A 13,997-nucleotide genomic window follows, 5' to 3' on the forward strand; every position below is an offset into this window, starting at 1 on the left:
TGAGGTGTCACGGGTGTCAGAAGGGACAAACCGTGGAGAGGTAGGATAGCGAAAAAGACCCTATGCGAGGCGGCGGAACGGGGAGCTAGCCCGGGCTCGTCAATGCAGAGTTCTGGAGTGCCGTATAGAAACCTATGCCCTCTGGTAGCAGACATGGGGCGACCTGGTGCTAGGCGGGTCTCAGGATATCCGAACGTCAATGCCTAGCGAGGCAGAATAAGTGACCCGGAAATATATAGCCCAAGGAAAGAGGGAAACCAGAAGGACAGCAAAGCAGGAAACTAGGGACAGGACAGAGTAGGAGCGACAGAGGTGACAGAGGTGAACCCCTCAAATCCCACAAAGTAACGGTGTTCAAACCTCTCTGGGTTGTCAGGAAGCTGCTCTCTCTCAGCTCTGCATCTCACACTGGTTAGATCCTCAGACAGTGACAGGTTGGGTTCTTCTGTGTTGGGATCCTGTCATGAACAGCAATCCTATGAGCACCTCTCACCGCCAACACCCACGCATTATTATTCCTCACGCTTTTCCCTATTTATACCCTCTCACTTCACTCAGTCCCCGCTCACTATTGAGAAAAACCTTTGGCTTTCTCTTGTGTGCGTTTAATACTCTCGACCTGATTTCTGGCTACCCGACCTTGTTTTTCCTCCGGCTTCGACTTCGTCTCGTCTCTTGTTTTACATTTGGATACCCTTGACTTGACTCTTGTGATACCTGACCTACTTCGACTATGACTTTTGACTTTTGCCCTTGGGATTTGGACACCAGAGACTAGCTGCCTAAAGACTCAGCGCCCCATAGGGTCCAACCAGGTACTCTTAACGTCAACCCTGACAGGTCCACAGTAAGAAAGGCTGATAAGAAAAATTACAGCAAATGCTGACCTTTGGAAAGATGTATTTTTTGGATAAATTATTATTTTGATTACATAACAGTACAATTAATCTATTAAATTAAAGGAATACAATCACAGAGATGTATCAAATTGTCTTTTAAAATTTGACCCAATAAAAGTTACCAATGGCTATGACAAATAATAATATCAGTAAAACTTCACTGTAAAAATAATTATCAGTTACAGTACTGTATACGTTCTAAAATTAGAATATGGTTTTGAAATTAAAGCAAATTTATTCTCTATAAAAATTTGAAAATTCATACACCATTGACAATATAAATATAAGTTAAATATTTCCAAATAAAAAATAGTAGGTTCATATAATTAATATTAATTAAGGTTGAACACTCTGTTAGTGTCAGAATGAGGACAACAGTTAAGAGTCAGGACACTATAGACACACTGTCAGGACAGAATCACCAGGACAAACTGGCTATGTAGTGACACCTGTAGAGCAAATTGGAGGAGATAATTCACTCCAGGGCTCTTACACATCCAGAGGCACTGTAGGAGCAGAATATTAACAATGGTATCTTAACCAAAGTCCATTGTGGTTTTCCGTCACTAACTTCTGCTTCTGTTCCCCTTTAATTCGGTTGATAAAGTAATTTCTGACTTCTCTTCCCAGTCTTACATGCAAAAATCATTTTGATGTTTAATAACATGAATAAAAAGATTCATTATATACTGTATTTAAATGAAAAAAAACATTAATTTTGAAAAATGAGGAACATATGAGGTGAACACTGGAGTCCTGCCAACAAATAGTCAAAGGGTATTAAAACATACAGGGCAGATGTCTCCTGGGTTTAAACTGAGGGAAGAAGAGTGAAGTCTGCAGTCAATGCACTAGAAGCCTAATATGTAGAATATTGATCAGCATAAAATGGTTAAGAAAAATAAAGTGCTAGTTATGTGGGCATTGATGGGGCTCCATTGAAAACTGCTGGGGAGATGTCAGCAGGACAGGGGCTTAGGAACACAGTCCAGTTCTCTCCATCTTCTAAAGAAGAGCTAACATCTGGAACTACAGTATGTAAAACATACTCAACCTACACAATCCAGTATTGATTCACATGTTTCCTGACATTTACACAAATTTTGTAGAAAAGCACTGAGTTCTAATTACAATCACAGCCACACAGTGAAAGTGAAAGACCCATCCAGAAACGTTCTTCACAACCAGCTCTGCCTCGCTCAACACACTGTGTTATGATCCACTCTTACAGACACCTTCACTGGGCAGATACGCAGAAGATGAGACTCGCCTGGCCAAAATACTGGAAACACCCTCTCAGTAAATGTGTCTTTAAAAGTGTAGATGTGAGTCCCAGCGTTGGGATCAGAGAATGACACCTCCCCTCTGTCATAGTCCAGCTGCACTCTGATCCTCTGGGGTTTCCTCTTCAAATTGAGTTGTGTCCGTGGTGAGGTCAGAGCTCTATAAACACCATTGCCCACCCGTAGAGCCCACACTCTGCTTTCTGGGCTCAGAGAGACTAATTCTTTACTGTTGGTGGATTGTTTGGCCACACCAAATCCCCAAAAACTTCTGTTTTCCACCTCCACATTCCAGCAGTGTCTACCTGAGGTGAATCCCTCAGATCCCAGAACACCGTGCAAGGAATGAAACCTCTCTGGGTTGTTAGGAAGCTCCTGTTTCTCAGGTCTGTATCGCACACAGGTCAGGTCTTCAGACAGTGACAGATGAGGTTCTGCTGTGTTGGGGTCCAGAGTCACATGTGCTGATAGGAAAAGAACAAAATAGAAATCAGCACTTACTGTACCTGTCCAAATGTATATTTTTCGAAATAAAAATTTTAATTAAAAATCATTACACTTCTGTTAAATGTATGTAACTGAAGTAATACAAAGGTCATAGAAATGTACTGTATAAAACTGACATTTTTAAAAACTGTATATGACAGAAATGGCTATAAAACAATTAACATAATTAAGGACAGTTACACATTTTATAAGGAGCAGTAAAAATGATTTTAAAAAGATTTACAGTGAAGTAAGCTTACAAGAAGCAAGCTGAGGGGTTTTGATTCAGATATGAAAATCAGACACCGTTGTTGAGATCAAAATTAGTCTTTTTTTTATAATGTTAAAAAATAGTAGGATGCTGAAATAAATGAAAAAAATAGGCTAGATTTTTTTAAATGCTCTTGAGCACATTCTTGTCAGTAACAGCATAAGAACAGAAGCTAAAGTGTCAGGACAAACTGGCCATGTAGTGACTCCTGGAGGAGATCAGTCACTTCACTCCAGGGCTCTTACACAGACAGCCACACTCTGTAAATCCCTCCCCCTTGTGATCTCTGCCCCCCAGTACTCACTGTACTGAACAATCCCCAGCATCTTCTCCCAGACTCTGTACTTCAGAGAGCCCAGGTGCTTGGCAACATCTATCAGTGCTCCTGAAACGAGCTCTGGATCCTGCAGTGTGCGCTCGGTTCTGCAATAGTTTTTAGGAGTCAGTGCTGCTGTGGGTTTAGATTCAGTACAATAGAAAACAGGAAGACAGAGCGGAGTTCACATACCTGCTCTTTGTGTCCTTGTAGTTCTGAAAAACATCATCAGGATATTTATTCATTTTTGATGAACTACAAAGAACACTTTATTAAACTTTGACCGTGGTTAAAACATGAAAACCAAATATCACAACATCCGAATAATGGCACAATATTGTTACAGATATATACCCAAGCAGCTGGTGGAATTATAGGCACCGACTGTAAGTTCTTTTTTCTCTAGCACAGCTTTCCCAGAAGCATATGTCATGACCAACCAGAAAAACCCCAGTGTCCTTTATGACACTTACACAGGCTAACAAGAGATATGCCTTCTAAACTAAACAGAACACAACCTACAGTTAAGGCTCTCTCTTTATACAGTAAATCAGGATAGTACAAAAAGTAAACGGAAACCTTTCTTTCTATTCTAAAAATACATCCACAACCAGGAGATGCCGGGTTTAACCTACAGTAGGGATTATCTGTACAGGAGTTTCCTAAAAAATAAAAGAATGGCAAGCTCTTCCTGACAAAAAATGTTGACACAAGCCAGGTGTTTGACTATAGTCCCTAGCATCTTGAGACACCTCTTAACCACGTCTAATTATCATAATAAAATTAAAACATAAATAATATAAATGGCATAAAACACCCCAATATTGTAAATGCACTGTATACTGATACAATTCCTTGTTTAATATTTTAAATGATGAGACACTGCTTTTCACTAAGCAGCTGGTTTTGCTGCACAAGATCATGGAAGTCCATGGTCTCCCTGTGTGAAAGTGAGGTCATTCTGAGGCTTAGAATTTCTACCAAACTGAACTCAGTCCTCTCAATGAGAGGTTTCATCACTTACAGTAAATAAAACCATACAAAAACTGAAAAATAGAAAAGAACCTGCTGTACCAACTCTTTGGGCAGATATAAAAGGAAGTATCAAGAGAGTGGACAGAAGTTTCTTTAGGAAAACTCCACAAAAAAGACTGTAACAATTACAGGGGTATCATGCTTTTATCTGTGACGGGGAAAGGCATAATTAGGATCATCCTAGAAAGCCTGTCAATAGATCCGGATAAGGAATTGAGAGACCAGCAAACAGGACTCAGACAGGACAGATCATGCTTTTGACCACATTGCTACACTGCTTGTCATTGTTGAACAGACCATAGAGAGAAATATATTCTCACATTTGTATATTCCCTGAAAGCCTTTGATCACCTTGATGAAAAAAAAAACTATAGAAACTCATGGCATACTATGGAATTTTGAAAAAGTTCATAATCATTGTTTAAAAGGTCCACCTACAGTCATCCTGCAGAGTTCACAATGGACACCACAGACAGCTTTACAGTGCCCAACAGTCCCTGTTACTCTTTATCTTGTGACCTAGACCATTCATTACTGTCAGTCTGCATTCAGAAGACTGTTATCACAGTGATCTATACCTGCAGAAATGAAATGTCTTCAGCTCCCATCTCTTGTTCTACAACTCTGACTGTGTCTGAAAGGGATGATATCTCTCTTGTAAGACTCTCAATCTTCTGCTCCATCATCTGTCTCTTCTCTTCCTCTTCCTCCTTCAGTGCAGCTATCCTGGCTGCCTCTTCATCTTGTAGAAACTGGAGAAGTTTCTCAAACTCCTCCTTTATCTGTCTCTCTGTCTGTAGGGCCTGTTTCTGGAATGGAAAATGCAATGGAAAAACATCTGAAACATATAAAATACATTCTATTTTTTTAAATAACTCAAACAGCTCGTGAATGTATTTTTTTGTGACTATATCCAATATGCTATGAGGAATCTTCACCTCATAGTTGTGTTTAACAATCTCTACTGTAACTTTCTGTAAAATAATACATACTATATCTGGTAATTTAACCTTGGCTAAGGAGGCAACTTCCTCCTTTATGTGACCATCTTCCTGTTGAGTCTGTGTCTAGAATGGAAAAGGTATAATACTCAGTAATAAAGCTGTATTATACAGTCATGATGAAGTTTCTTCACTCTTCAGAAATGCTGTACTAATTTGTATTTATCCTACTTGCCGTGTAGTCTTGACTTGTATCGTCACTTTTCCTTTAACACATTAATAAAACCAGTGACAAAAAATCCCACACTAAATCCAAAATAACTCAAAGAACTCCTTTTGAGTTCAGGTTCTTGGGAATATCTTTAACAGTCAAGCTATGAAGAATATTCACTTCATTGTTTTATTAACCTCTTCTGTGATTTCATTTTCTAATTTCTAACATCTTCTTCCAAATCAGAGTCGTGGGGGAGCTGGAGCCGATTCCAGTAAGGGATAGGAGCAAGGCAGGGCACCAGTCCATAGCAGGATACAAACATACACTCACATAAGGGAAGGGCTAATTCTCTCAGAAGCCAATTAACCTATTGGACTGTGGAGGAAACCCACGAGAGCATGGGGAGAACGTACAAAGTCCATGCACCCCAAATCAGGAATTGAACTCAGAAACCCAGCACAGCAAGGCTTAATGTTAACCACTGTGCCACCCAAAAAACAGCTTACTGTATAACAATTACAATTATATATTAAAAATTACACCTTAATATATAATGTTAAATAGTATGTCTTTAAAAAACACAAATAACACTAAACTAGCTATTTAACCTGGGTTAGTAACAATGTATTTTAGATATTTTAAATTCGTAATAAATATAAATTGCTTTATTTTTAAACCAGTAAACGTACCTTAATGTGTACTACAGTTTGGTCATATGTGTGTTTAACTTGATTAAAGGAATCCAGCTTCTTCTGCAGGGACTGCAGTGCAGCCTTAAGCCCCTCCTGGAATGAGATGATAGAGCTCACACTTTGCTCCAAGAATGACTGACAGCAGCTCCAAATAGAAAATTCCAGATAATAATGCACACACGGTTCACATTTTACTGGAGAAAGACACTGAGACTGTGTTCACATATAACTGCAAGGATTGGATCTTTTCATTGATTTAAACTAGTTTTCACATTTTTTATTTAATACAATGTAAAATGATTGATATGATTTAATTAATTGCATTTAAATACAATTAAATAATTGTTATGTTCATCATCATTGTATTTTAGGAATAAACAGTGACTTCAAATTAGCTGTTTGTGTTCCTGTTCATCACAGAGTGTCCCCTAAACAGCAGGACCTAACACCTCTGGAATTAAACACTCTGAACAGAACACTGCAGCTCTCTGTGTCTTTTCCCTTTTCAGTACTGTCCAGTACTGGTCACTACAAAACAATCAAGTTGCTGAATACTGTTCTTTATAATATATTTATAATAATTCCAACATGATAGGAAAAATTGTAAAACATGCAAATGCAAAAGTACAGTATTCCTAAAACAATAAATTTTAAGTTGAGGTATTATATACCTTTAATAATATAGTACCTGCAATTTAATTTAGATACCAGTACCAGAATTCATCATATAAATCATAGTTTTGTGACATAGGTCTTATTTTTCCCATTGTGAAGATGGACAGTGTTTTTGCAATGTTGATATTGAAGACAAGACGCACAGTAAAAGTCAGTATTTAAAATATAACAATATATATTTTCACGTCAGTGAAAAAGCAAGGAACAAGGATTTTTCTAATCACACTCTTTAAGATTTAAATTCCCTTTTAACAAAAGTTATAAAGTTAGCTAAATACACTGACAATAACCTTGTTTTCAATATTAAAGTTTGTAATTAAATTATTTCCAAACCTTATACTTCTGAGATGTCTCCTGCACTGGGCGAAATTTGTGGTTTTCATGTTTTTTTAAAGTTACACAATCAACACAGACAGGCTCTTCATCATTCAAACAGAAGAGCTTGAGTTTCTCCCTGTGTAGACTGCAGAGCACTTCAGACCCCACTGGAGGTCTCTGACTCCTCTCATCTAAGAACCTCACACACAGATTCTTTAGAGCCAGGTTGTTTGGAGGGTTTTCTCTTGAAGATCTTCTCCTGCAGGTTGGACATTCCTGAGATCCCTTCTGCTCCCAGTACTGCTGCATACAGGCTTTACAGAAGCTGTGGCTACATGTCAAGACAACAGGATCCATGAAGATTTCACAACACACAGGACAGGAGAGCTCCTCTTCCAGGACTGAAGATCTTGCTGCCATTTGTTCACAAAGTTACAAATCTTGTAAGTCTTGTTTTCAGAAATAATTTCTGATCACAGCTTGAAATGTTCTTTCACTTTCACCTAATGCTTTTAATACCGCTGGTGAAATCACCTTCTTGTGAAAGTAAAGCTGTCATTGCTTTTCTCTAGTAATTGCATGTGTACATTGTTGTTATTGTATTTTTTTATTTTAAAGGTTAGCATGTTTCAGTACTTTCACATCATGACACATGCGTTCTTAATGAATATAAGGAAGTAAATACTATCGGTTCACCCCTCCTGTTCATACTGGAATGTCAGGTCTTCCCAGTTATCTGTGTTCACAGTTACATGTTCCTTTAGGGGGCAGCATCTTTACAACACAATGTCATTCAAAAGCTCTTTATTTAAAAATATATATTTTGAACCTCAAAACGTCCTTATTTGGATGGTCCTGCTAAATGGAACAAATTTACAACTTTTTCTGCATTTATGATAAAAGATGTTTTATGTGGGAAACTGACAAAATAATTTTAAATGAATAAGTAAATGTTAATATCATTGAAAAAAAAATGAACTGGAGGAACGTAATATTTTAGCTATTGAGCTTTCTTCAATTGTTGCTCTATGAAGGCCAAAATGTTATGCTCTTTTGCTTTACTTTTCAGTGTGGAATTAATTTCTATTTAATCCTTTAGAACCAACACATACTGATGTAGCTTGAACATCAAAATATATTTAACTTACACATTCTTATTAACTTGTTTTAAACCAAACCATAGGCAAGTAATACCAAGAAAACACAATGTTTTGGTTGTGGAGCCTTTTTCGGATGTGTTTATTCGGCGTTTCCTTTCTTCTCTTTTCAGTATGGAATAAATCTTTACTTGTTCCTTTGCTGCCTAAAAGAGTTTTATATTCTTCTGCAGGAGCTTCAGTGCAGCCTTGAGCTTCTCCTAGAATAATATGATATGGTTTACATGCTTGAACTACTGAGAGCAGATCTCACTGCCCACACAGATAATACAAGTGAGCACCTGAACAGGTAGACAGGAACCAGAGATCACACTTTACTGGATAAATACACTGCATCTCTGTTTACTTATCACTGCAGGGATTAGATTTTTTGATTGGTTTAAAACTATTTTTGGAAACAAATTCACATAAAGAAAAAATAATTTAAGAATGATAAATATATAAAAAACACTACTATATTATACTGTTATAAACTGTCATTACATTATCAAACAGTCAACATTATTTTTAAACATTATTTTTTTTTAAATAAAGGTAGGATCCTGTGGAATAAATTGTATCAATCAAATCTGGTGAATTTCCTTAAATACGACAGGAGAAGCCATTAACTTAAAGAGTTTCTCCTTAACTGCAGAACCTGACAAATTTGGAAATAAATACTCCAGCACAATGCTGCAACTGTCTGTGTCCCCTCCCTGTCAGAACCCTCTGAGAAACATTTTTTGAGAAATAACATTATTACTGTACTTGGCTACAAGATAATTCCTGCAAGATAGAAAAAAAAACATGAAAGTGCAAAAGTATTGCCAATTACAGTTTTGTTTTGAGGTATTATACATATTAATACCAAATTATAGAAAATGAATAATACCAGCATCTTAATTTTGATACCAGTACAAAAATGATGATTTTATCATTGTTATGTGTTTTGAGGTCTTGTCTTACCCCTTAAGGAAGGTGCATAGTGTCTTATTGTACATGTTAATATTACAGGCATGACATTTACATAAAATAAATCTATTAGTGCCAATTAGTAAAATAATATATTAGTGTCAGAGAGGAAGCAAGGAACACAATGTGTCCTTTCACAATGTGTGAAAATTGTTTTTAAACCGTATGCTTCTCTGCTGCCTACAGAAAACATTTATGGTTTTCTGAAGTTACACAATCAACACAGAAAGGTTTTTTCAACATCCAAAAAGAAGAGCTTGTCCCTCTGCAGACCGCAGATCTCTTTAGACCGTGCTAAAGGTCTCTGACTCCTCTCCTGTAAGAAGGTTTCAGATTCTTTAGAGATAGATTAATGGGAGGCTGACCCTTAGACATCCCCCTGCCAACTGAACATTCTCAAGAGCACTTCTATTTCCAGTACTACTATGTACAGTTTTTACAGAGGTTTTGGCTACATATCAGGACACGGGATCCTTGAAGATCTCACAGCACAACGACAGAAGATCTTACTGTCATTTCTTCACAGTTCCAGCCTTACTTATCTTTCAATCTGCCTTTTTTAGCATTATCAGCTTGTCACAGCTTCACAAATACTTTTAGATTGGTTTTATGTGCTCTGGTTATAAGACTTAGAAATATTTTTTACACAAAAGAGATGAATTTTATCCACAAAAAAATCAATAAAACCTTAAACTGCATCCAATGGTCACATTGTCTGTCTCTCAATTTCTCTCATTAACAAATGATTCAGTCGGACAACATTTCTGACAACATTTGGGTTTTTTCTAAACAAAGAAAACTGTTACTGGAAATGAATCACAATGTTGTCAAACCTGCTGCTCCTCTGCAATGATTGGATGAGTGAAAAAGTGTAAATGAACTAGAAGGTTCACATTTCTGATCGCTCATTTAGTTTTCTCATAATCTTGCAATTCTGCACCCATTAAGATATTTTTTAATACAATAACCTTCATTATAATTAACTTCGGGCTTCATAGATAAGAATAAATAAGAATTTTGTCTGTAAAGAACTGCACTTTGCTTGCAGTAATGATAAAATGCAGAAATAAGAAAAGGAAGTAAAAATAAATACTACATACAGTAGTTTAAAATTCAGGAATATCGATGGTGCCCTACAGGGGTACAGTAGGTCAATTACCTACAGTACTTTTGGTGTAGTTTGTGTTTCATATTATTTAGTGGATTATATACAATATACTGCATTTGCAACACGAAATAAAGAGCTTTTATATTTTTGATAAAAAGCACAAGAAAAAAAATGTCATTGACTGTGTTCATTGTAATTGATAAAAAAGTCAAAAGATCCAAAAAGCACACATATACAGTATATATAGCATATATATTTTTCTCATTTAAGTGTGTTTTTAGGCAGAAAAAAAAGTGTCATTTGTGACATAATGGACATTCAATAATGGCCAATAATGGATCCCCTTCCACCCTTTAGTCCATTAAACTGAGTGTTTACTGTATTATACTTTTGCTAATTAAAATAACTTGCTATTACACTAACCTAACTTTTAGGAAATGGAACAATGTAGTGTCGTATTTATATTTGTTGTAGTAGATGGTACAGTTAATTTGAACAAGTGTAAGACCCACTACATGTAACAATTGCCCTAGATTACTTCTTAGATGTGTGTGAGGATTGTGCAGCTGCCCTGGAATAGCTCCAGAGTGACCCCCGGGGATTACAGTGTGTTCTCAGTGCAGGATGATCACTATAGCCTGCAGTCTGTCAGTATGAATCCAGACTGGACCTCTGCTTCTCTGTGGCTCTCCCAGTGTTGGAGCAGAACTGGCTGAGCTGCTGGGACTGGACAGGACTGAGGCTGATTGCAAGTCCTCAGCTCTCTCGTACCACACCAGTGACCTGGAAGAGAGTAAAGGAATGAGTGTCCTTTCCAGTACTCATGTTGCATTTAAATTTCAGGACAATCAAGTTAAAATATGTATGTTAGAGTATGTCCCTGATATTTCTCTCTACTGTCAGGGGCTTTTTTAATCTCTAGGCTGGTGTACTGTAGTTGCCTTGCAAATTCTGGAGACTGCTGCACTGCATCTTCTCAAGTTTTGCTGCTTTAAAGCTTTCTGTCATGTCACTTATGAAGATTTTTCTTATTGGACCAAAATTTTAATTTTTGGCTTCAATGGTAAGCATTTTGTTTGGCACAAGCATCACAGTGAATATCATCCTGAGGACACTATCCCTGCTGTGCTATTGGGATGTTTCACAGCATCAGGGCCTGGAAGAATGGATGCAACAAAGTCCAGAAAACTTCCTGGAGGAAACCTGCTGCAGTCTGCAAGAGGTATGGGACTTAGGAAAAGATTCATCTTTAAGTTGGACAATGACTCCAAACATAGCCAAAGCCCGACAGGAGTGGTTTAAAAATGTTAAATGTTCTAGAGTGGCACAGTCAAAGCCAAGACTTCAATCCCATCCAACTAATGGGAGTTTGAGCAGTTTTGCAAAAAAAAAAAGAATTGGGCACAAATTGTATCCCAAAGTGCAAAGCTGGTAGAAACTTATCAAAGAAAGCTATTTTTTATTGTAATTTTTGACAAACCAGCCTCTACGAATATAGACTGAAAAGAATGAATACTTAAGTTATTTTCCATTTCATATGTATAATAAATTTAGGAGGATCTGTAGATTTTTTTTTACTTTGACACTTCAATAGTGTTTTCTGTCAATCAGTAGTAAAAACTCACAGTTAAATCCATTTTCATTCCAAATTGAAATACAATAAAATAAAAAAGTCCAAAGGGGGTGAATGCTTTTCATAACCACTGTATCTATAAATATAACTGGTTGTGTTTAGACATGTGACATGTGACAATAACATACAGAATATAAATACAGCAGCTGAATGCACAACATACAATACAAATTATTAAAATAAAGGACCACGATAGACAGTACACAATACAGAACATCACAATTCACTCTATAATCATATATGCAACAAAAATGACCTGCAATGTAAACATAGACAAATAGAAGAATGTTAACATGGACAAATCAGTGCAATTTAAACGTGATAAAGGTCATAAAGCACAATACTAACTACAATCTCTGATGTGCCTCAATGATGAGATGGTCTGTGTTGATGTGGCATTTTGGAGAGCTACAGATATACTAGGTGCCCAGGAATTTTAATGAGTTGTATGGCTCTTTGTTGAACATTGATGGAGATGGGGGATTTGAGATCCTGTGAGTGGCTGAAGTCCACAATGACCTCAAAGGTTTTGGATGTGTTAAGTTGTAGGTCATTGGTACAGTAGCACACCAAGCCGATATTGTGCTTCATTGTTTTCAGTGATGAGCCCGATGATAGTGGTGTCATCTGTGTATCTGAGGACTTTGACAATACTGTGCTGTGATGTGAAGCTGTTTATGAACAAGGAGAAAAGAAGTGGGGAGAGTACACAGCCTTGCGGCGCGCCTGTGTTGATGGTCAGAGGTAAACTTATTCACCTTGACTGACTGACGTCTGCATTGCAGGAAATCCAGCAGCCAGTAGCACATGGCTGAGTTGATGCCCATATCTATTCGTTTATTGAAATGTTTAATAGGGTTAATAGTATTGAAAGTAGAGCTGAAGTCTATAAACAGAATGCATAGGTGTGTGGTGTCTCCAGGTGTTGTAGTATATATAGAGGGCCAGGTTCATGGCATCTTCCACAGACCTATTGACGCCCTAGGCAAATTGGAGTGGGTCCAACCGTGAGGAAGTGCAGGACTTAAGGTGGGCCAATGGAGTTGTTGAAAATAGCTGTATACACCGGAGCCAGGTGAGAGGCACACAACACAGTTAATTGTATTCTCTTATATTGTTTCATATTTCACTGGTAATGTCAGAGTATGAATAACTATTTTACATTTTACTTTTTGACAATATGAACCACTCGTGGAAGTCAATGCTCTGTTAATTGAGATCTTCCCTTTTCTCTGCTTTGGCAAATTCTTTTTGAATAAAAGTTCAATTGAGGTTCTTATTGGATTTTTACCAAATTATTTATATAATGTTTACTACAAGGAAGGGATTTTATAAATTTATATGAAATAATGCAGGGCACGTAAAGTCCATATTTTGTTATGCGTTTCTTTAGCTGTGCTATATCAACAGTATGTCACACTGATAGGTAAAGTCCACACCAGAACATAATGTGGTTCATGTGCTCCAGACCTCTTGGTTAGCAAAGAATTAAGTGGACTGAGAGAATGTGACTCTCTCTTCTAAACAGAGCTGGGTGGACTGTAGCTACTTGGGCCAATTACCTTGCTCAACACAGCCCAGTTAACATGTTTACAGCTAATCATGTGTCTCAAGTGACATTTCGTAGATCTTTGAGTGATCCTGTAATTGCTTTTCCTACAATCAGACTCAGACAACAATACATACCCTAAGGGCTTGTCAGATCTGTATGTAGCTCTTGAAGGCACAAGTCAATGTGGACTTCCTTCTTTCGGGGGAAGAGACTGAGGAAGATAAATGGGATTAGCAGATGAAGCTCATGAGAAATCAGCTACAGCAGTGTTCAGCGTTTTGGACTAAGATTTTTACAGTGATGTAAGGTAGTATATCCAGGAACTGGAATCCTGTTAGAAATGTGTCCCCTGACATGGAGTTACACTGAATATTCACTTTTATCTCACTTCAGAGGGTAGATAAAATACCAATTGAATTCTCACACTGAGCTGGTGGGTTACAGACACACTACACTCTTAGATCAG

The 13,997-nt window shown here is 37.3% G+C and overlaps 1 protein-coding gene across 1 annotated transcript; it reads right to left on the bottom strand.

Moving 5' to 3' along the window:
- Positions 1 to 883: 883 nt before the first annotated feature.
- Positions 884 to 13,876, bottom strand: LOC148650172 (E3 ubiquitin-protein ligase TRIM35-like). Its single transcript, XM_088603717.1, has 7 exons — positions 13,666 to 13,876; positions 7,146 to 11,129; positions 6,135 to 6,230; positions 4,869 to 5,099; positions 3,448 to 3,470; positions 3,244 to 3,362; positions 884 to 2,646 (listed from the first exon to the last, which is right to left on the bottom strand). Exons 2-7 carry the CDS (start codon positions 7,548 to 7,550, stop codon positions 2,099 to 2,101), a joined length of 1,422 nt encoding a protein of 473 aa, XP_088459843.1. The 5' UTR covers positions 7,551 to 11,129; positions 13,666 to 13,876; the 3' UTR covers positions 884 to 2,098.
- Positions 13,877 to 13,997: the final 121 nt, after the last annotated feature.

This window comes from Lepisosteus platostomus, chromosome 13, assembly GCF_059453375.1.
Source record: "Lepisosteus platostomus isolate fLepPlt1 chromosome 13, fLepPlt1.hap1, whole genome shotgun sequence".
NCBI lineage: Eukaryota > Metazoa > Chordata > Actinopteri > Semionotiformes > Lepisosteidae > Lepisosteus > Lepisosteus platostomus.